Here is a 24,878-nt window from a genome sequence, read left to right as displayed (position 1 = left end):
ATTATTAGTGCCATAAGAAAAAAAAAAGAAAAAAGAGTGATACGGTGCTAGTGAGGAAGAAAGAAAAAAATCGTGATTGTGGATTTTGAAATGATAATTTTTAGTACAAGAATTATATTTGTAAATTAAAATTATATTTATAAATTAAAATATATATTCTTATGATAAAATTGTTGTTGTTACTAATCAGAAATTAATTTATAGTAAATAGTTTTATGACGATAGATAATTTTGAAAATGGTGTTTGATGTTGCTATTATTATTATTATTATTATTATTATTATTATTATTATTATTATTATTATTATTATTATTATTATTGTATAAGAAATTCTTTTTAGTTTTAAAAACAAAATACATTGTTACAGTTAAATTGATTGTTTTATTCCTCTATGTTATTTTGACCATTTTTGAAAACTTGATTCAATGAATTGTTTTATGAGGTGGAGCCGTTGAAATCAATAAATAGATATTAGAAAAATCTTACTATTTGAAAGATTTTTTTTATATTTCTAAGATGTTAAAGTTTGATTTTAAAATAATTAATTGATTATTTTATAATCTAATCAGTTGAAGGAGTTAGAATTATTTTTGTTAAAATTGTTGAAATTCTGATTTAGTATGAGTCAATAAATTAAACTTAAAGAGTTGATTTTTATTTGGGTAAAATTTTATGTTGTGTTGATTTATAAAACAATAATAATAATAATAATAATAATAATAATAATAATAATAATAATAATAATAATAATAATAATAATAATAATAATAATAATAATAATAATTTGGTTGTTTTAAGAGAGTTTGTTTAAATATTAACCTAAACTCAAACTTTATTTGTATATGAGTTAATAGTTGAAAGACAATTAAATATTGAATTAATTATTACTTATTTAAAGGTGTGAACCGAGTTTAACAAAAGTTTGTGGCGTATAATTCTAGAAACAACTTTGGTAATGGTCAGGTATCACTCCATTCACTAATTTCCTAGTTGAATTATATGTGATATAAATGACATGTGATGTTATTTATTGGTTTTATTTGTGTGTTATCTTCAAAATATATATGTTATATGAATTAAACAAATTTGTGTATTTTGATTGGTATCAGGTGGTTATTCAAGGTGATGACTTTGTGTCTAAAATAAGTTGGTTTAGGGCAAGATTAAATGGTTTTGGACGCTTTGATTGAATGATTTATTTTGTTACTAACTAAGGTGATGACATTCATGCATGTACTGGTGGTCTGAACCTAGTTGCGAGTACGTGACGAAAGTTCCTTGAAAAGGCAACGTGATTCAGAAAAATACTCAACGGTAGGATATTGAGTATGAAACTCTGAAGAGTATTTGCCCAACGGTAAGAAATTGTCCAATGGTGGGAATCTTTGCTCTACATGGTGGTGATATTCTGAAATCATGCATTGACATATAGTCTAACAAATAGGATTTGTGCATTATGCTTAATTTGTCTTTTGGGTGCTTGGTGAATTTAATTGTTAAATGAAGTATATGATTTAGTTATATTTTTCTGTGATAATATGCATGTCTATTTGCTCTTTGTTTGTTATTTGAAGATGACCCTTATATTTGACATGTGACATCTCCAATTTGCTTTCGCACCCGGAGGAGTTTTCGAATGAATAAATGAAATATTTCTTTTAATTTCTAAGATGGATAGTGGTGGCTACCTTTATGGATTTTATTTCTGTTAGAGCATAGTTTATAACAGTTATTACTTTTCTATTTTGGTATGACATTTTTGAATCATAAAACGTGAATACTCAATTATCTTATTCAGGTACTAGATGATTTTTAATTAATTATCGATTGATTGTTTGAATTTATATTTGCAATTATGTATATTGCTTGCACGTGAATTAAAATATTTTCATGAAAACAATGGAATGCATTTTAAACATAATATTTCGAGATAGTATTCTTAAAAGTGGGATATTACATTTTTGGATAAATTCAATATCTGAATTGATCAATTTTATTTGAGTTGGATTGAACTTTCAATCAATAATTTTTTCATCAAATTTGAACCAAATCAATCCGAATATGAGTGAGTTGAGTTCACGGATAATAATTTTTTTTAAATAATTAAATTTAAATATTTGAACATCTAAAAAATAATAAAACAATATCGCAAATCTACAAACAAATCAAAACATTTAAATTAACAATAAATTTTCAATTATACTCCAACTAAATTTTTACTATACATCATTAGTATATATAAAAGTTAAATTCAATACCCAAACCAAATATAGTTGAATTTTAATTGGTTGGTTCAGTTTATCTTCGAACTAAGTCGAATCAAAATACTAATTGAATTGAATTGAATGACCGAATTAACGGTTTTACATCCATATACACATCTGTATATAATTATCAGTACACCGTGATTTTAGATAATGTGATTTTTTCCAACACAAATCCGTTAAACTTGATACAAATAATGATTTAAAGGATAACTAGTTGAAAAAATACTCAAAAGACTGACTTGTTTTTCTTTTCTTTTATTTTTTGCTGAAGTAAAAGACTAATTTGTTAAAAATAAATAATTTAAATGATCAAATGATTCATTTGACTTATAAAATTGAAATGACGTGAATTTTTTTTTATGCATTACTAACATTTTATTCCTTTAATAATTGATAGAGAGTAATGAATTTTTATTTATTCATTACTAACATTTTATTCCTTTAATAATTGATAGAGAGTAATCAAAGTCAACTGTGGTATGTCGTATGTGGATGAATTTATCGGTTGTCACTCGAACTCTCTCATATGTCATAGATTCTTTTGATAACATATATAACAATGTAATAAGAAGTTAATAACCCATGCAAGAATACCTAAACAATTTATGAAACATTTGATTTTTAACAATAATAATAATAATAATAATAATAATAATAATAATAATAATAATAATAATAATAATAAACCCCTATGAGTATATGACTATTTTTATTGTTGCTTTTGAATAAACAATTCAATTGATTAAGACCTCGTTTTCTTTTATTTGGTCATTGGCCGTCAATATTATAAAACTTCAATTATTCATCAATTTGCTTCCTGTACTGATCAATGAGCCAGTTCTAGATCCCATAAACACTATATATCAAAGGTATTGATATTTTATTTATATATAAGATTATGAGATTTTGTTGATTAAATCTTGAGAATTATAAAAGTTGAATGTATTATTGAAGTTGTTGTATATCTAAATTGTTCTATTAATTTGTCTTTAAAGTGAGATAAATAATTTATGAATTTATTGTAATGTTTATTACATATTGTAAAAAAAAGTAATATAATTAGAAGTAAGTTAATAAATAAATAATTAATAAAATTAAAATATGAGAAAAAAATTATAAAGAAGGTGGAGTAAAATTTCTTTATTAAAGTTGAAGACTTATATGTGGCAAAATGAATGAATTAGACAATAATGAATGAATCAAAACAATCCATTAATCATTAAAAATACTTTTAGAATAAATCTCTCTAAAGTTTGAAAACCGTCTATTAACCTTATTAAAAGCACAGTTGACTATGCAAATAGCACACTTTTTTCAAAGATGCAAAGATAGAATACTCGAAATAACCTCTATTTATGATGAATAAGATTGACTCATCTCTCCATCACAAGCTTTCTTCTTCTCTATAGATTTCAAAAAGTGAAGGAGAAGGTTAAAACATTCTCTTACCATTGGGTAACCTCTATATCATGTGTTATTTAATATTTAAATATTATAATTTTGTTTTTTAAATTCCTCGAAAATTATCATTGAATAGGGAAAGAAACATGATGATACTCCTCAATTACATAGGGGTCAAACACTGGAAGATACTCTTCAATTCAAACTTGGTCTTGGAAAAAAAACTTAGGCCCAATTTAGCTAAAACATGAGAGATAGCATTACACTTCCTCCAAGCTTGATTAAAAGATAAAAACTCAAACTTGGTGAATACTCATCTCTATGCGGTATCCGTCCATCTGCACATATTACCGGAATTTATAATTGAATGTATAGTTCATATTACTATAAATTAAAATCCAATAAAAAAATTAAGTAAATATAGGGTTGAATAAACATCAATCTGCAAACTTAATTAGGGTTGTGCATAGTTGATTTTTTTTTTTTTAAATCAAATCATATCCATTTTAAAACTAATATGTAGATTTATATTTATAACCAAATTTATTATTTGGTTTAAAATTGGTTATAAAACCAATTGTAAAATTAGTTATGGTTAAATAACTAATTTCTAGTTAATTAAGCAACCGGTTTCGAAAAATTTAATTTTAAAAACGATTTTTTTCTCAAAACCAATTAACATTTGATTATTTTTTAATATTTATTTTTTTTAAAATCATTTATTCATAGTTTTAAAATCGGTTATTTAAAAAAAACAACGACTATTCATATTTAGAAACGATTATTTTTACAAAATGAAAGTTCAATGAAAAACGTAATATTCAACCATACAATTGCTTTCTCTTGAGATTGAAATTGAACATGTTCAATTGCTTATAATAACTTGTGATTAAAATTAATTTATTACTAACTTCATTAAGACCACCAATTCTGATTCATACTAGTTCAATAAATTATTTATTATTAAAACTGTAGAAAATACAAACACTTGAAAATTTATTTTCAACACCGAGATAGACACCATCACCACAAGATTTAGTTTTTAATATATTAATTTTTTGTCTTGAGCATTTATAATTAAGTTAAGTTTGAGCAATATCTAAATCTCAATATCATTTTCAACCTAACATATTAATGTAACATTTTGAAAAAAATTATCATTTAAAAATCAGTAATTTAAGAAATTATCTTTTATTTAAATTATTAAATTTACAATATTATACTCCTTTATTAATTAAATAACTAAAATTTTAAAATATACATACTATATATAAAATTATACCATATTTTAGTGTAACTTTTTATTTTAAATTAATATTTGTTTAAACTATTTTATTTATCATTCAATCTTTTATTGTCAATCTAATAATTGTTTTTTTTATAAATAATTGTGTTAAATTTTGTAATTTTAATTTTTTATTGATAAAAGTAGATATACGAACAGGTTCAGTGGCCATCTAAACACTAGTTTATATAATAAATAATTAAGTTTGAATTATTTTAAAATTTTAATTTTTATAAAATAATTCGAAAATTTTAATCTATAAACAAATTTTATTTATTTTAAGCCTTAATTTAAAAAAAATTAATACTTTTAACTTTAAAAAAGTCTCAATAATATCAAAATATAAAATAAAAATAAATTTAAAATATTTAAAAATAAATTTAAAAAATTTTAATTTTATAGAGATTAAAAAATATTAATAAGTAGAGCTTTATTAAGGCCATGTCATATATCCCTTTTGGACGGCCGATCTATCTCCCATTGGACATATCTTAAGAAAAGAGAATCTCACAAGTCAATACTAATTAAGAATCGAGACATTATAAAATTTATTTATTATGATTATAAAATTCGTAGTTGTTGCATCTTGTGAACATTGGTCTTAGTAATTTATTTTAATCTAATGATTAATAATTATAAAAAAATTATTCGATAACTCTTTACTTGCACTTTGGTCGACCTTAATTATATATATAAAAAAAAAACGCATGTGTTTTTTTTTACTTTAAATATAAGAAAAAATTGATTATTCACTTTTATTAAATAAAATTAAATATATTTTTGACCTCTCAAGTTTTTTAACGGTATAATTTTGTTCTTATTTTATAAGCAATTTGAGTCTTTTAATTTTATCTTGTTTATAATTTGTTAGTCCTCGTTTCAATTTTGAATAGAATTTGTTGTTATAAATTTTATTGGGCCATGCTGAAATAATTATTTTATTGTATGACCCAATATCAATAAGACACTTTCAATAAAAATACACATCAGTAAATTTTGATCAAAATTAGAATAGGAACTAAGAAATACAAAGGGGAAAAATTGGAGGGCCAATATCGCTAAAAAAAAAGAGGGACCACAATAGCATATTTAAAAAAATTGAAGGATCAAAAGTACATTTAAATTTATATAATAAAATTGCTTTAAAAATATCATTGCATTAATTTCTTTGTTGTGAAAGATGACAATAATAAGTAAGGACAATTATCAATAAAAAAAAGCAATTAAAAATAAGTTAGTAATTGTATTTTTTTATTTTTTAGTGAAATCAAAAAAATTAAATGTCTTTAACTATCATCCTTTATAGGTATGAAAATAGAAATTCTTGCCTATATCTGATTTCCACATGAATATAGTTTTTCCTCTTTATATTTTACAAGTAATTCGTTATCTAAACACAATGTTATTTTGCTCGCCGTCTTGATGCCTTGATGAAGTGTTGCTTGATTTTTTATTTTATTAAGATGTGTGTTTGATTCAGATGTAATTATTAACGATGATGAAAATATTTATAGAGTGATGTAACATTACCCAAATGTAACCCTCTCAACTCTCCCTTTAACATTTCCAATATATACACATGCATATTTAGACACAAACACAGAAGCACATGAGATTACAATAGCTAGATAGTTGTCCCTAATTCATAAACCAAAACATGTTACCACTTGTTCTTCTAGCTTTTGCTCTCTTGCTATTCTTCTTCTTCAAAAAACACAAAACATCTAAGAAACCAAATCTTCCACCAGGACCTAAAGGCCTTCCCTTAATTGGAAACTTACACCAACTTGATAGTTCAGCTCTTGGTGTAGACTTCCACGAACTCTCAAAGAAATATGGCTCTTTAGTCTTCCTTAAACTTGGTTCAAGACAAACACTTGTTGTTTCATCAGCTAAAATGGCCAAAGAAGTAATGAAAACACACGATATCGAATTTTGTAACCGACCTGCTTTAATCAGCCATATGAAATTCTCCTATGATGGATTAGACCAAGTTTTTTCACCATATAGAGAATATTGGAGACACACCAAAAAGTTTTCATTCATCCATTTTCTTAGTGTAAAACGTGTCTCAATGTATTACTCAGTTAGAAAATATGAAGTAACTCAATTGATAAAGAAAATATCAGAATATGCTTCTAGCAACAAAGCTATGAACCTTCATGAGCATCTTACTTGTCTCACAAGCACCATAGTTTGTAGGACCGCGTTCGGTCGAAGGTATGAAGAGGAAGGAAATGAGCGTAGCATGTTTCATGATTTGCTTAAAGAAGCCCAAAACTTGACGATTTCATTCTTTTACACCGATTATTTGCCTTTTCTTGGAGGAATCGTTGATAAGTTCACTGGAATGACAGGTCGTCTTGAGAGAACGTTCAAAAATTTAGATGTATTTTTTCAAAGTGTTGTTGATGAACATCTTGATCCAGAGAGGAAAAAGTTGCCTCCAAATGAAATGGATGTAATTGATGCATTGATTCAATTGAAGAATGATCCTTACTGGTCAATGGATCTCACTTCTGAACATATCAAACCTTTGATCATGGTTAGTGGTTATTTTATTTTTGTTTTCTTCACTCTAATTAAGCCTTAGTCTAAGTTAAATTTTCAAAACCTTTTATTATTTTTGTAAAACTCTTCATGCCTCTTTGACGAAATCTAACCCATTTATGATTAGTAATCGAATTTATTTCTTAAAAAATTACAATACTAGCTACCTGTTACACCAACCACTTATGCTACATCGTAATTCGTGATACTTTCAAACTATTGAATTAATTTAATTAATGATAGATCTCTAATACGTAAAGTTGAATTATTGGCGGGAAATAATTATCCAAAAAGGAAATTAAGTGATCTCCAAATTTAGCACTTTGTAATAATACTTAGTGATACAATTAGTGACATCTTCATTTTCATTGTTATTTATGCTTACATTAATTTTTTTTTTTCTATCTATTTGTTAGAATTTGGATCTCTCTGGCCTGCAGTAGATGATCTATGTTTCTATTTATTACTAGTTAAAATAAAAACGATCTTAATTTGTCTCTTTTGTTGTTTGGTTGTGTATTCATTACAAATTGTGGCACTGTCTGTCTTGTACTATCTTCTTTGTTTTATAGCCTTTGCCACATCTTGTATTTGGAGTTAGTAATTAGTATCACTAATAATAAATTAATATATGATACGATTTGACTCATAAAAAAATAGAAATGATCTATGGATCATTATTAGTGACGGTGGTATAAATAGAAATGCACTACTTTAATATCTATGACGTCAGACATAAATCAAAATAATATAGTAAAATAAAAACCTATCTTTATAGTGGTTGGTTGATGTCGTCAATTATTATTATTATAGTCATCCTCCCGTCTCTAAATATAAAATCTTTTGAGAATTTTTTATTTTTTATTTTTATCTCTTTTCATAGAACTCTCTTTAAATTTTTAATTATATTAATTATTATTTTTATCAATATATTTCTAATTATGATACATCTTTGTCAATATATTTCAGAATATGTTGTTGGCGGGAACAGACACAATTGCAGCCGCAGTAGTGTGGGCTATGACTGCACTAATGAAGAATCCAAGAGTGATGCAGAAAGTACAAGACGAAATTCGAAAAGCGTTCAAAGGGAAGGGTTTTATAGAGGAAGAAGATGTTCAAAAGCTTCCATATCTAAAGGCAGTTATAAAAGAATCGATGAGATTGTATCCAACATTGCCCATACTTTTACCAAGAGAAACGATGAAAAAGTGTAACATTGATGGATATGAAATTCCAGATAAGACACTGGTGTTTGTGAATGCTTGGGCAATTCATAGGGACCCCGAAGCGTGGAAGAATCCAGAAGAATTTTATCCGGAGAGATTCCTAAATAGTGATATAGATTTAAAAGGACAAGATTTCGAGTTGATTCCATTCGGTTCGGGCAGAAGAGTTTGTCCTGGATTAAACATGGCGGTTGCTACAGTGGAGCTTGTACTTGCTAATCTTCTCTATTTGTTTGATTGGGAAATGCCTGAAGGAGTAAAGAGTGAAGACATAGACATTGATGGTCTTCCAGGACTTGTTAAACACAAGAAACATCCTTTGTGCCTTGTTGCTAAGAAGCGAATTGCATGTGTGTTATCTTAATGATAAGAAAATAAAGCATGCTTGTTTGTTACCAAGACATTACTATATATGCCATTTCCTTATTTGAGCTGATAAAGCCATGCTTTCATGGGGTCTCTAAAGAATGTATCTGGAGATGAAGTGTTAGTGAAAAAATTGTGTATGGATGAAACTCTTTCTATGGTATTTTAATAAGAGACTCTATCTTTGTATTATATGTTCAAATAAATAAAAATCATCTTTCTATGTAGATTGTTCCTCTCGGGTTTTATGCTATAGAGAGTTTTTGACTCGATTTGTTTTATGAATGATGAGAATTGTCTTGCTTGCTTACCTGTGACGTATGTCTCATCAATTGAGGTTGAACACGTAAATTTGGGTGTTATTCTTCCATTATCTTTCTTTAATTTTCGTTTACATTGTTTGAAAACTAGTTTTCAAAACTGCAGAAAGGAGAACGATACACAGTCTTCGTTTTCTGGTTTTCAGTTCTGTTCAAGAATGTTCTCCGTTTTGAGCATAAAACCAAGAACGTTCTCCATGTTCGTTTTTTTCTCTGCAATTGTTTGTCTTCTATTGTGTTGGTTAATTCTTGTTGCAGATCCCAATATTATTTTAACAATTGGCGCCGTCTGTGGGAAAAGGAATAAACAATGATTGGAACCACAAAATTTGACATTGAAAAATTCAATTGATCAAATGATTTTGGTCTATGGAAGATAAAAATGCATGTTGTTCTAGTATATCAAGGCTTGGTGAACGCATTGAAGGGTGAATGAGTTCTTCCAGCAACAATGACTGCTCGAGAAAAAGAATAATTGATTGAAAAAGCAAAGAACACTATCATCTTGTGTCTTGGAGTCAAAGCTTTGAGGGAAGTTGAAAGGGAACCAACAGCAGCAGCCTTATGGCTTAAACTTGAATCTCTCTACATGACTAAATCAATTTCAAATAGGCTCCTCTTGAAGCAACAATTGTTCTCTTTTAAAATGGATGAAGAGAAATCTGTCACAGTTCAACTTGCTGATTTTAACAAGATCCTTGATGATTTAGAAATCAAACTAGATGATTGAGACAAAGCTCTGATCTTGCTTAGAGCCCTGCTAAGTTCATATAAACATTTCAAGGATGCTATTATGTTTGGAAGAGAACAAACAATTACTCTTGAATAAGTGCATGCCTCGATACGGACAAAGGAAAACTATAAAAGACTTGAGATCAAGAATGATAATCATGCTCAAAGTCTGAATGTGACCAGAAGAAGAATTGACAAGAAATGATCAAATGGAAATAAGTTTAGGTCCAATTCAAAATCAAAATTTGAAGGGAAGTATAAATTCTTTCATTGTCACAAGAATGGACATTTGAAGAAATATTTCCCTGAAAGAAATGAATCAAGGAACTCGCAAGATTCAGGAAATGCTACACTTGTTGATGCTGGTTATGAATCTGAAGAGGCATTGATGATTTCAAATTCTGAAGGTGAAAAAAACTGGGTATTAGACCCAGGTTGTACTTTCCACACATGTCTAAGAAATGATTATTTTGAATCAATAGATCTTCGTGGTGGTGGAGTCGTTTTGCTTGGCAACAGAAAATCATGTAAAGTCCAAGGCAAGGGAACAATCAGATTCATAATGTTCAATGGTAAGGAGGTACTGCTGAATGATGTTAGGTACATACCTGAATTAAAAAGAAATTTAATTTTTGTTGGCATGTTTGACATACTAGGATATTCAACATACATAAAGAATGGTATTATGACTATTGTTAATAAAGATAATATCATTGTTAAAGACATTAAAAGAAATGACTTGTATATTTTAGAAGGTTTTACTATAATTGCACAAGCTTCAGTTGCTAGCTCTTATTTGCATTCATCTACTAGAATGTGGCATATGAGGTTAAGACATGTAAGTGAAAGAGGCTTAATTGAGTTATCAAAACAAAATTTGCTTAATGGTGACAAAATTGAAATATTGGAATTTTGTGATCATTGTATATAGGAAAGTCTAAGAGGGGCAGTTTTGGTGTTAGCCAACACAACACCTCTAGACCTTTTGAATATGCTTATTTTGATGATTATTCTAGGAAATTATAGATCTATGTCATTAAAAATAAAAGTGACACTTTTATGAAATTTAAAGAATGGCATATGCAATTTGGAACTCAAAAGGAAACTAAGCTAAAATGTTTAAGAATTGACAATGGCCTGGAGTATCTTTTAGAGCAGTTTAATAAGTATTACAGTGACTTAGGTATTCAAAGACATAGAACAGTTGCAGGCACTCCTCAACAAATGGAATTGTTGAAAGGATGAACATAACAATCTTGGGAAGGGTCAGATGTACGATCTTGAGTGCAGGGCTGCCTAAAACATTCTGGGGAGAAGCTATAGTTACAACAATGTATTTGATCAATAGATGTCCTTCATCAGCTATTGGATTTAAGACACCAATTATGACGTGGAATGGCAAACCAGCTGACTACTCAAATATGAAGGTATTTGGTTCCTTAGCATTTGCTCACATAAGGCAAGATAAATTGAATCCTAGAGCAATCAAATGTGTTTTCATTGGATATCCTAAAGGAGTGAAAGATTACAAGTTGTGTAGTGTAACACCCTTTTTTTTTTAATTAATTAATTTAAAATCATTAGTTTTGTTTATCCTTTTATTAATTTAGTGTGACGATAGTAAGATAATTATTCTTTGAATGTTTAATTATTTGATAAAGTATTTTCATATTAAATAATTTATTATTGGGATTTTTATTATTGGCTAATTAAAACTCGTAGAAATATTTGTCTTAGAGTGAACAATGACCAAGCCAATTTTGACTAAGTCAAATTTAATCACTCACACTACTATTTTTATAACCATATTTTATAACATTTAATTTATATTGTGTCCATTCAAATGTGTAACTAGCAAGAACAAATACATGAATGCCAATTAATTCTTAACGGTTGGTCACTGAATGGCATTATTCCAATTTAATTCCTTATTCATGTGTGCAATTAAACTCAATGAAGAGAATTATTCATTCTCTCTTATCAGCTTTATGCCTCCTTTATTAGTCACATACACCTCTCCTTCTTAGGACACGATTAAACTTACAGTAGAGGAAAATAAGTCATAATCACTCACACGCATTACCGACACTACATTTATCTCAAATATTTTCTAAGCCACTCAAACAACCATCCTTACATTCCCTAGCTTTTTTATCGGAGCTATAAACTTTTATTCATCTTGGTGAGATTTTCGCTTTGATTGTTTCTTTTGAGTAATACCTCTATTTTGATGAAATTAATTGTAGAATTATATTTTATTACCATACCTTCATCAATATGTTTGTTGTGAAAACGTTCAATGCCATACATGTTTTAGAGTACTTACTTATAAAGTTATGATTTTTATAATGATGTAGTCATTAACATGTTTATTATGATGTATTTAATTTTAATCCTTGATTCTTGAGTATTTAAATTTTAAAACTTGACTTTTATGAACAATATACGTGTTTTGATGAAATTGATGAAAAGTTTATTTTTCATTTACCAATATGAGGAAATTGATTTTTGAATTGCATTAATGAATAGTTTCTTTGTGGTTGCCTAAGTGGCTGGTTATATATGTATGATTTTTCTTTGTGGTTGCCTAAGTGGCTAGTGACTTGTACATTTCGAACATTCATTATCATTGTCATGACATACCATATGCATCTTTGTGGACGCCTTAATGGCTGGTTAAATTTTCCCCATTGGTATGGGTGACTTCTGTGTGGACGCCTTAGTGGCTGGCTATATCCGGATCATGTATGTTTAGGACATGCATAATTTGCATACATTTTATTGCCATTATTATTTTTATATAATTATTGATTCTAAGGTGAGTTACTACTTGTTGTTTAGATATATTTTATAATTTTTGATACACCTTATGAATTATAAAAATCATTTTCTCTAAATCTTTTATTACAAAAAGATTTTATATTTATATTTTATGGTTGTTAACTTATTATTTGGTCTAATTTTGCCGTGGGATGAACTGACCCCTTACACCAACATTTAGGTACTAACGATCTTGAAGGGTTGCATGAATGACGTTTGCTTGGCGCACGCGCGTGGGAAAAAGGGGTACTTTAATAAAATAATAATAATAATGTTTGTAGTGATAAAACCGTTGTGATACAATTTTTAAGTTTATTTATTTTTCATCGTTGATTTTTAATAGAAATGCGGAGGCGGGGTCCTTCTGCTAGGAAAAACTTGAATTATTCTATTTTTAAGCGAACATTTTCTACAATTAGTAAATTGCCTTTACATATAATAATATCCGATAAATCGCATTGTGGTATTTTTTTTAAAATGGAATCAAACTATTTCTAGAGAAATTTTATTTATTATATGATGAACTACTTTTAAAAAAAAAAATTTAAGCCGTTTTTGAAAGAAAATAAATATTTTTAAGTAATGTCTTGGATCAAAATCCGGGGCGTTACATTGTGGTATCAGAGCACTATTTCTCGGACCTTGGTGGGATGGGACGCTTCGTGTATGTCGCATGTTTTCTTGTGATATGTTATTCATGTTAATTGTATAATTTTCTAATTATTTGAGTTTTAATAATTATTTAAATGTCCATTATATGTCATTAATTATGTAACCTTCTTGAAATTGAATTTTATTAATTACTTAAACTTTTATTAAGTTATTAATTGTGTAACCTTCTTGAATTTGAATTTTTAAGAATTACTTAAATTCTTATTAAGTGCCATTAAATATGTTAATTTATTGGTTTTCTAATTATTAAATTTTACTTAAATTTCTATTATGTGTCATCAATTGTATAACCTCCATGATTTGTATCATTAAATATATGTTTTAAATATTTGGTTTAATAGTGTTATTTAAATTTTTCAAACCAGAAATTTAAATTCTTATTAAGTGTCATTAAATATGTTAATTGCTTGGTTTTCTAATTATTAAATTTTACTTAAATTTCTATTATGTGTCATCAATTGTATAACCTCCATGATTTTTGTCATTAAATATATGTTTTAAATATTTGGTTTAATAGTGTTATTTAAATTTTTCAAACCAGAAATCTCTATAACTACTTGCATGCTTTTATTGGCATTGTCTTTTATATTTTATTTAAGTTGTTACATTTTATAATCTTTATGATTTTTACTTATTCATCGTATGATTGTTTTATTTTATTTATTTTAAACTCTCTACTTCTTTTTGTACTAAGGGCTTGATTTTCAAACTATTTTATGTCATTAATGACTTAAATTTCAATTGTGTGAATTTAATTGTCTAATTTCTTTGAATAATTATGATGAAAAATATGTTTTAAATTCTTGATCCTATGATTAGAAATAATTTTAATCAAGCAATAAACATTTTATGATATGCTATGGCCGCAGCAATGGCCCAACAAGCTGCGATCCAGGCTCAACGAGATGCACAGAGGGATCAGAGGGATGAAGCAGCCAGTGCAGCAAGAGCATTGAATGAATTTCGTCGACAAGATCCGCCTAAATTCAAAGGGGAACATGACCCCGACAAGGCTGATCTTTGGCTGCAAGAAATCGAGAAGATCTTCGAGATCTTACACTGCTCTGACAATGCGAAAGTAGAGTATGCAACCTATTTGATGATTGGTGAAGCTGAATACTGGTGGCGAGGTGCGAAGAAAATGATGGAGACAAATCATGAAGAGCTAACCTGGGAGGCTTTCAAGAATAAGTTCCTAGAAAAATACTTCCCGAAAAGTGCTAGGGCTGAGAAGGAGGCCCAATTTCTGAAGTTGTATCAAGGGAATCTCACGATAGCGGAATATGCGGCAAAGTTCGAGTCCCTAGCAAAGCACTTCCGCTATTTCCTAAATCAGATAGATGAAGAATACATGTGCGAGAGGTTTGAAAGTGGGCTTAGGTATGAAATTAAGGAGTTAGTGGGGCCCTTGGAGATACGCCAATATCAAGTACTAGTGGAGAAATGCAAGAAAGTGGAGCAGATGAAACAGAGCCGTCTGAATAGGGGTGTTGTAGGTGGACCCATCAGACCTCAGGTAGAGATTTAAATCCATCCATATCATTAGAGTCATAAGTTTGGCCTCTAAATGTGAATATCTACCTCTAAATGTTAATATTTGAAAACAGGGGCATAACGACCAACATAATAGGGGCAAGCAGCATCAACAATACAAGCCATATGCCCGACCACTGGGGAATGCTAGAGATCAACCTCGACCTCAAAACGGGGAAGGTCAAGGGCCAAAAGTTCCAAGTCAGAACCAGGCGTACCCTGTTAAGTGTTTTCGCTGCAACAGAGAGGGACACAAGATGTCTGAGTGTCCAATCAGACCAAGGGTTTGTTACATTTGTCAGAAACCAGACCATTTTGCAAATGAATGCCCTGAACGGAAGGACGATAGAGCTGTCAACCGCAACAATATCAACGACAATGTTGTACGCCCTACTGCCAAGGGACGTGTCTACCACATCAATGGAGAGGAAACTCCATCTTCCTCTGAGCTTATCCAAGGTGAGTGTTTAATTGCTGGAAAATCACTTAATGTAATTTATGATTCGGGGGCAACACACTCATTCATTTCATTGGATTGGGTGGATTCGCTCCAACTTACTATTACTACTTTGCCGTTTGATTTGGTGGTTACCCTACCTTCTACCGAATCAGTGAAATGTAATACGGCTTGCTTGCAATGCCCGTTGATTGTGTTCGATATGAGATTCAACGTTGATTTGATTTGTATTCCCCTCAAGCATGTGGGAGTGATCCTTGGAATGGATTGGTTGTCAAGCCATTATGTTCTATTGGATTGTGCTCGTAAGTCTGTGATATTCCCAGACCCAGGTGTTTCTCGATTCCTCGATACCAATAAATTGAACTTCTCTTTGAAAGAGGGAGTTCGGAAGTGTGTTTCCCTCAACTCAGTCGGTACGAAGCTAGAGGTGGGGGTAGACGGGATACTTGTGGTCGAAGATTTTCCAGAGGTATTTCCGCCGGATGTACCAGGATTACCCCCAGTTCGTGATATTGAATTTTCAATTGATGTGACTCCGGGTACAGGACCTATATCTATTGCACCATATAGAATGTCTCCATCGGAATTGTCAGAGTTGAAAAATCAGTTGGAGGACCTTTTATCTAAACAGTTCATACGACCGAGTGTCTCACCTTGGGGAGCACCAGTACTCCTAGTGAAGAAGAAGGATGGAAAGTCTAGACTCTGTGTCGATTACCGTCAACTTAACAAAGTCACCATCAAAAATAGGTATCCCTTGCCACGCATTGATGACTTGATGGACCAACTCAAAGGAGCAATGATATTTTCTAAGATTGATTTGAAGTCGGGGTATCATCAGATTCGGGTGAAGGAAGAAGACATTCCTAAAACTGCATTCAGGACTCGCTATGGACACTTTGAGTATTTGGTGATGCCTTTTGGTGTCACCAATGCACCAGCTATTTTCATGGACTACATGAATCGTATATTTCACCCCTTCTTAGACAAATTTGTAGTGGTCTTCATTGATGACATATTGATTTATTCTAAGAGCCTGGAGGAACATGAAGTTCACCTACGTCAAGTTTTGCAAGTCTTGAAGGACAAGAGATTGTATGCTAATTTGGGGAAATGTGAATTCTGGTTGGAGGAGGTGAAATTCTTGGGACACGTTATTTCAAAGGAAGGTATCGCTGTCGACCCAACTAAAGTAGAGGCTGTGGTGGCATGGAAACAACCACAGACCGTCACAGAGATTAGAAGTTTCTTGGGCTTGGCTGGATATTATAGAAGATTCATTGAGGATTTTGCCAAGATTGCAGCGCCGTTGACACAACTCACAAGGAAGAATCATATTTACGCATGGACGGAGGAATGTGAAAGGAGTTTTCAGATGATGAAAGAGAAGCTAACTACATCACCGGTGTTGGTGTTACCACAACCAGAAGAACCATATGAAGTTTATTGTGATGCTTCTTTACAAGGGTTGGGTTGTGTACTTATGCAGAACAAACAGGTGGTAGCATATGCTTCAAGACAGTTGAAGGTGCATGAGAAACATTATCCCACGCATGACATGGAGTTGGCTGCAATAGTTTTTGCACTAAAAATTTGGAGGCACTATCTGTATGGGTGCAATTTTGATGTATACAGTGACCATAAAAGTTTGAAATACTTGTTCGACCAGAAGGAGCTTAATATCCGACAGCGGAGATGGATGGAGTTCATCAAGGATTATGAGTTCACGTTGCACTATCACCCAGGAAAGGCCAATGTGGTGGCTGATGCCTTGAGTAGGAAGCGGGCCCATTTGTCATCCATAAAAATGAAGGGATTAGAGTTGTTAGAGAATTTTCGCGACTTGGATCTTAATATGGATTCTTTGTCGGGAAAAGTACAATGTGGAATGATCATTGTAGATAATAAACTAATGAATGAGATAAAAGCCCTTCAAGCGACCGATGAGACTATTCAGGGGAGACGAAAATTGGTTGAGACCGGCAAGGCTCCCGAATTTCAAATGGGTCCAGATAACATTTTGTGGTGTAATAAACGTATTTGTGTGCCGGATAATGCAGAGTTGAGAAAAACCATTTTGGATGAGGCCCACAAGAGCAAACTGAGTATTCATCCTGGTACTACAAAGATGTATAAAGACTTGAAGCAAAGATTTTGGTGGCCAGGAATGAAGAAACAAGTGGCGGAATATGTGGCGTCTTGCCTGACTTGCCAAAAGGCTAAGGTTGAACACCAAAAACCTGTTGGATTGTTGCAGTCATTAGATGTACCAGTGTGGAAATGGGATAGCATATCTATGGACTTTGTGGTGGCATTACCTAAGACTCAGAAGAAATTTGACTCCATTTGGGTGATTATTGACAGGCTCACAAAATCCGCACATTTCATACCTGTAAGGACTACTTACAATGTATCTAAGCTTGCAGAGATTTACGTTGCGGAAATTGTTAGATTACACGGGATACCATCTAGCATTGTGTCAGATAGAGATCCAAAGTTCACTTCTCGTTTGTGGGGAGCATTGCATGAGGCATTGGGTACTAAATTGAGATTGAGTTCTGCTTACCACCCTCAAACCGATGGCCAAACTGAAAGGACTATTCAGACCTTAGAAGATTTGCTAAGAGCTTGTACATTAGATAACAGAGGAAGTTGGGATGATCTATTGCCTCTTGTCGAATTTACCTATAATAATAGCTATCATGCAAGCATCGGTATGGCCCCGTACGAGGCTTTGTATGGGCGCAAGTGTCAAACTCCCTTGTGTTGGTATCAGGATGGCGAAAACTTAATCGTAGGGCCAGAGCTGGTGCAACAGACTACAGAGAAGGTGCGTCAGATCCAAGAGCAGATGAGAACAGCACATAGCAGGCAGAAGAGTTATGCTAATCGACATAGGAGACCCTTGGAGTTTCAGGAGGATGAACATGTATTCTTGAGAGTGACGCCTACTACTGGAGTTGGTAGGGCATTGAAGTCTAAAAAGCTTACTCCGAAGTTTATTGGACCATATCAAATTCTTCGACGTGTGGGTCCAGTGGCGTATCAAATTGCTTTACCACCGAATTTAGCTAATTTACATGATGTGTTCCATGTATCACAATTGAGGAAGTACATTGCAGATCCATCCCATATTATTGCGCCAGATGATATTCAATTGAAGGAGAATTTTACCTTCGAGGTCCCACCGATAAGCATCGCCGACAGAACTACCAAACATTTGAGGGGAAAGGAAATTCCGTTGGTTAAGGTGATTTGGAACCAGATGACTGGGGATGCTACTTGGGAGTTGGAAGAGAAGATAAGAGAGCTTTACCCATACCTTTTAGAGACCTCTTAGTTTCGAGGACGAAACTATTTTAAGGGGGTAAGTATTGTAACATCCTCTTTTTTTTTAATTAATTAATTTAGAATCATTAGTTTTGTTTATCCTTTTATTAATTTAGTGTGACAATAGTAAGATAATTATTCTTTGAATGTTTAATTATTTGATAAAGTATTTTCATATTAAATAATTTATTATTGGGATTTTTATTATTGACTAATTAAAACTCGTAGAAATATTTGTCTTAGAGTGAACAATGACCAAGCCAATTTTGACTAAGTCAAATTTAATCACTCACACTACTATTTTTATAACCATATTTTATAAAATTTAATTTATATTGTGTCCATTCAAATGTGTAACTAGCAAGAACAAATACATGAATGCCAATTAATTCTTAACGGTTGGTCATTGAATGACATTATTCCAATTTAATTCCTTATTCATGTGTGCAATTAAACTCAATGAAGAGAATTATTCATTCTCTCTTATCAGCTTTATGCCTCATTTATTAGTCACATACACCTCTACTTCTTAGGACACGATTAAACTTACAGTAGAGGAAAATAAGTCATAATCACTCACACGCATTACCGACACTACATTTATCTCAAATATTTTCTAAGCCACTCAAACAACCATCCTTACATTCCCTAGCTTTTTGATCGGAGCTATAAACTTTTATTCATGTCTGTGAGATTTTCGAGGGCTATATAGTGGTACGTGGAAGGAAAGCGTCCAAGGTAAGGGCTTTTTTCCCATGCAAAGTTAGGTTAGATATTAAATTAGCGAGTCGTAAGATATTGATATGATGTCTGGATGTATTAAAAGAAAAATGTCGATTTTATTTTCGTCGTAAAGAAAATTAATTATCATGCTTTGATTGTTTCTTTTGAGTAATACCTCTATTTTGATGAAATTAATTGTAGAATTATATTTTATTACCATACCTTCATCAATATGTTTGTTGTGAAAACGTTCAATGCCATACATGTTTTAGAGTACTTACTTATAAAGTTATAATTTTTATAATGATGTAGTCATTAACATGTTTATTATGATGTATTTAATTTTAATCCTTGATTCTTGAGTATTTAAATTTTAAAACTTGACTTTTATGAACAATATACGTGTTTTGATGAAATTGGTGAAAGGTTTATTTTTCATTTACCAATATGAGGAAATTGATTTTTGAATGCATTAATGAATAGTTTTCTTTGTGGTTGCCTAAGTGGCTAGTGACTTGTACATTTCGAACATTCATTATCATTGTCATGACATACCATATGCATCTTAGTGGACGCCTTAGTGGCTGGGTTAATTTTCCCCATTGGTATGGGTGACTTCTGTGTGGACGCCTTAGTGGCTGGCTATATCCGGGTCATGTATGTTTAGGACATGCATAATTTGCATACATTTTATTGCCATTGTTATTTTTATATAATTATTGATTCTAAGGTGAGTTACTACTTGTTGTTTAGATATATTTTATAATTTTTGATACACCTTATGAATTATAAAAATCATTTTCTCTAAATCTTTTATTACAAAAAGATTTTATATTTATATTTTATGGTTGTTAACTTATTATTTGGTCTAATTTTTCCGTGGGATGAACTGACCCCTTACACCAACATTTAGGTAGTAACGATCTTGAAGGGTTGCATGAATGACGTTTGCTTGGCGCACACGCGTGGGAAAAAGGGGTACTTTAATAAAATAATAATAATAATGTTTGTAGTGATAAAACCGTTGTGATACAATTTTTAAGTTTATTTATTTTTCATCGTTGATTTTTAATAGAAATGCGGAGGCGGGGTCCTTCTGCTAGGAAAAATTTGAATTATTCTATTTGTAAGCGAACATTTTCTACAATTAGTAAATTGTCTTTACATATAATAATATCCGATAAATCGCATTGTGGTATTTTTTTTAAAATGGAATCAAACTATTTACTAGAGAAATTTTATTTATTATATGATGAACTACTTTAAAAAAAAAAAATTTAAGCCGTTTTTGAAAGAAAATAAATATTTTTAAGTAATGTCTTGGATCAAAATCCGGGGCGTTACATGTAGAATTTACCATGGTATGTTCAAGTGCATCATATCAAGATATGTAGTGTTTGATGAAACAAAAATGCCCATGATTGACAAAGAACATTCTCCGTTTCAGTTTTGCAGAAACGGAGAACATTCTCCATTTCAGTGCTGCAGAAACGAATAACATTCCAGAAACACAAAATATTCTCCATTTAACAATGCTTCAAACAACAACGATGAGAGTGTTCAAATTAAGGTGGAGTTACCTGAGGATCAAGAGATTAATCATGAAGACATAACAGATACATCACTTGATGATAATGCTCCAACATAAATAGATTTGACCAATTACAACTTGGTAAGGGATAGAGAAAGAAGGGTTATCAAGCCTCTAATCAGATATGGTGAAGCATATTTAATTTGTTATGTTTTAAGTGTTGCTAAAGATCTTTAAAGAGATGAACCAAGCAACTACAGGGAAGCCATTAATAGTGAAGACAAAGAAGCTTAAATGACAACTATGAATGAAGAGATGCAATCATTAGAAAATAATCAAACCTGGATTTTGGTTGACATTACTAAGAGTCAAAGGGTAATTGGATCAAAATGGATGTTTAAGAGAAAGGAAGACATTCTAGGTAAAGAGAAGATAAGGTTCAAAGCAAGATTAGTTGCAAAGGGATTTTCTCAACTTGAAGGAATTGATTTCAATGAAGTATTTACACCTGTTGTAAAACATTGTTCAATCAGAATTCTACTTTCAATTGTAACTCAACAAGACTTGGAATTAGAGTAGCTGGATGTCAAAACATCATTTATACATGGTGATCTGGAAGAAACCATTTATATGCAGCAACCTAAAGGATTTGTTAAAGGCAATAACAAGGTTTGTCTTCTTAAAAAGTTATTGTATGGCCTTAAGCAAAGTCCTAGACAAAGGTATATGAAGTTGATGATTTCATGATAAGAGTCGGTTTCCAAAGATGTAGTTTTGACAGTTGTGTTTACATTCTGAAAAATGGAAAGTCAAGAACGTTCTCCAGCTCAAGAATATTCTCCAGTTTTTCAGGAAAGTCAAGAATGTTCTCCAACATACCTATTACTCTATGTGGATGATATTATCCTTGCAAGCTCAAGTAAAGACCATATTAAAAGGCTCAAAGATGATCTTAGAAATAGTTTGAGATGAAAGAACTTGGAGAGGCCAAAATGATCTTAGGAATGGATATAAAAAGAAACAGAATGAAGGGGGAACTATTTCTTTCTCTAGTTGTCTACTTGAAGAAAGTTGTCACTAAATATAGAATGCATGAGGCAAGACAAGTTACTACTCATTTGGGATAGAATTACAAATTGTCTATGCAAGACTCGCCTAAGACTGATGAGGAAAAACAAAGAATGAGTATCATTCCTTATGCTAGTGGAGTTGGCAGCATAATGTATGGAATGATCTGTAGCAAGCCAGATTTGGCTTATGTTGTGAATGTTGTCAGTAGATTTATGACTGATCTAGGAGCACTGCATTGGTCAGTACTCAAGTGGATTATGTGGTACTTAAATGGCTCACTGACAACAAGTTTAAAGTTCCAAAAGACTTATCATGACAAGGAACCAATCAAAGGATATGTGGACTCAGATTATGCTGAAAACATGGACACTAGAAAATCAATTTGTGGTTGTGTTTTCTCTCTATATGGGACTGCTGTAAGTTGGAGAACAATTACACAGTCGGTGGTAGCACTTTCTACAACTCAAGCTGAATTCATTGTGCTTACTAAAGGTGTTAAAGAAGCTTTATGGATGAAAGAACTTATTGGTGAACTAGGAATAAATCAGAATTGTGTTTCAATTTATTGTGACAGTCAAAGTGCTATACACTTATTCAAGCATCAAGTGTATCATAATAAATCTAAACACATTGATGTTCAGTATCACTTCATAAGGGATGTGATTGATTCAAACCAGGTTTCAGTTGAGAAGATTGCAACTGAGAATAACCCAACTGATACATTCACCAAATCACTTTCACAAGCTAAGTTCACAAATCATTTTCACAAGCTAAGTTCAAGCATTGCATGGACTTAGTTGGCTTTTACAAAGAGTAAAGTTGAAGTAGTGGCAGCAAGGTCAATGAATGAATTATTCTGATATTGAGTCAAGATGGAGAATTGTGGAAATATGCCTCAAATAGCAACAAACTTGGAGTTATTTATTATTATAACTGAATTAGTTATGACAAAGGTTATTATAGTTAGTTAAACAATGTGACTTTAAATACTATAATTGTAAATGCAAGTTGTAGTGTATTGATGTATGTAGTAGCAATGATTGCTGAGAAAGAGTCAGGCATAAACAGTTCGTGATTCACAGGAAATCAAAAAGAAGATTAAGGAAAAAAGAGAGATTGTGTGAAAAGAGAATACTAGTGAAGACTAGGTGAACAATCTTGAAGAGACCTTAATCTTGTAAATTCAAACATTCATAGTGAATTGTTTTGCTAGCTTGCATGTGACGTATGTCTCATCAATTAAGGTTGAACACGTAAATCTGAGTGTTATTCTCCTCTTATCTTTTTTTTTTTTTTTTAATTTTCGTTTACATTGTTTGAAAACTGGTTTTCAAAACTGCTGAAAGGAGAACAATAAACAATCTTCGTTTTCTGGTTTTCAGTTCTGTTCAAGAACGTTCTCCGTTTTCAGCAGAAAACCAAAAATGTTCTTCATTTTCGTTTTTTTCTCTACAATTGTTTCTCTTCTATTTTGTTGGTTAATTTTTTTTGCAGATCCCAATATTATTTTAACAATTGGGCACCGTCTGTGGGAAAAGGGAGCAACAATGGTTGGAACCACAAAATTTGACATTGAAATATTCAATGGATCAAATGATTTTGATCTATGGAAGATAAAAATGCATGTTGTTCTGGTACATCAAGGCTTGGTGAACGCATTGAAGGGTGAATTAGCTCTTCCAACAATAATGACTGCAGGAAAAAAAAAAGGAATAATTGATTGAAAAAGCAAAGAGCACTATCATCTTGTGTCTTGGAGACAAAACTTTGAGGGAAGTTGCAAGGGAACCAACAGCAGTAGCCTTATGGCTTAAACTTGAATCTCTCTACATGACTAAATCAATTTCAAATAGGCTCTTCTTGAAGCAACAATTGTTCTCTTTTAAAATGGATAAAAAGAAATATGTCATAGTGCAACTTACTGATTTTAACAAGATCCTTAATGATTTAGAGAACTCAGAAGTCAAGCTAGATGATGAAGACAAAGTGATCATAGTATTTGGGCACATGTTTTTAGCTTTTTAGTTTGGTATTTTAAAATCTTTTTATAGCTTAGGTTAATATTTTTAGCTTGTTTCTAAACTTTGGGTCGAATTTGAATTATAATTTTATTATTTGCATTTTAATTTTATTATTTGTATTTTGACTCTTTCTCGCTCTGTAGCTCATAACCTAAGCTCTGGATATCGGATTGGCGCATATGAGCAGGCGTTGGAAAGATAAACATATGAGCTACAACTTTTGTGTTGGAAGAAAATACCAATTCTGAATTTTACTGGGCCTAAATTGCAGATTTTGTAATCATGACTTTCGTAATAATTTTAATTAGTGCGTCACTTGTTTTTAAACCCTAAACCCTAAAGCCCAATATCAAGTGCTATATATTGGCATTTTTGTTTCTTTTCTAGACACGAAAAAATTAGGATTCAAATTGCTACAAAAAATAAACAGCTTTATTTTAATTTCATGAAAGGCTAATTTTATAAGATTAATCTACGAGTTCAGAGTTTCATCAACACCTTGAGATTCAGGTTATACTATCAATTTCGATTAATGATTCTATTCTTGTTTATTTTATTATATTGAT

The 24,878-nt window shown here is 31.1% G+C and overlaps 1 protein-coding gene across 1 annotated transcript; it reads left to right on the top strand.

Annotated features, from left to right (window-relative positions):
- The first annotated feature begins 6,469 nt into the window (after positions 1 to 6,469).
- LOC101497021 (cytochrome P450 83B1-like) lies at positions 6,470 to 9,326 on the top strand. The gene is made up of 2 exons (XM_004490601.4): positions 6,470 to 7,499; positions 8,474 to 9,326. The coding sequence occupies exons 1-2, from the start codon at positions 6,612 to 6,614 to the stop codon at positions 9,095 to 9,097; spliced, it is 1,512 nt and encodes a 503-aa protein (XP_004490658.1). The 5' UTR covers positions 6,470 to 6,611; the 3' UTR covers positions 9,098 to 9,326.
- Positions 9,327 to 24,878: the final 15,552 nt, after the last annotated feature.

Source organism: Cicer arietinum, chromosome 2, assembly GCF_000331145.2.
Source record: "Cicer arietinum cultivar CDC Frontier isolate Library 1 chromosome 2, Cicar.CDCFrontier_v2.0, whole genome shotgun sequence".
Lineage (NCBI taxonomy): Eukaryota > Viridiplantae > Streptophyta > Magnoliopsida > Fabales > Fabaceae > Cicer > Cicer arietinum.
The sequence above is the reverse complement of the archived record's forward strand: the minus strand, read 5'-3'. Positions and strand labels throughout refer to the sequence as shown.

Coding starts and splice junctions, on each gene's coding strand:
- LOC101497021 (XM_004490601.4), top strand. CDS start 6,612: ATGTTACCACTTGTTCTTCTAGCTTTTGCTCTCTTGCTATTCTTCTTC. Junction 7,500..8,473: donor ATATCAAACCTTTGATCATG/GTTAGTGGTTAT, acceptor AATATATTTCAG/AATATGTTGTTGGCGGGAAC.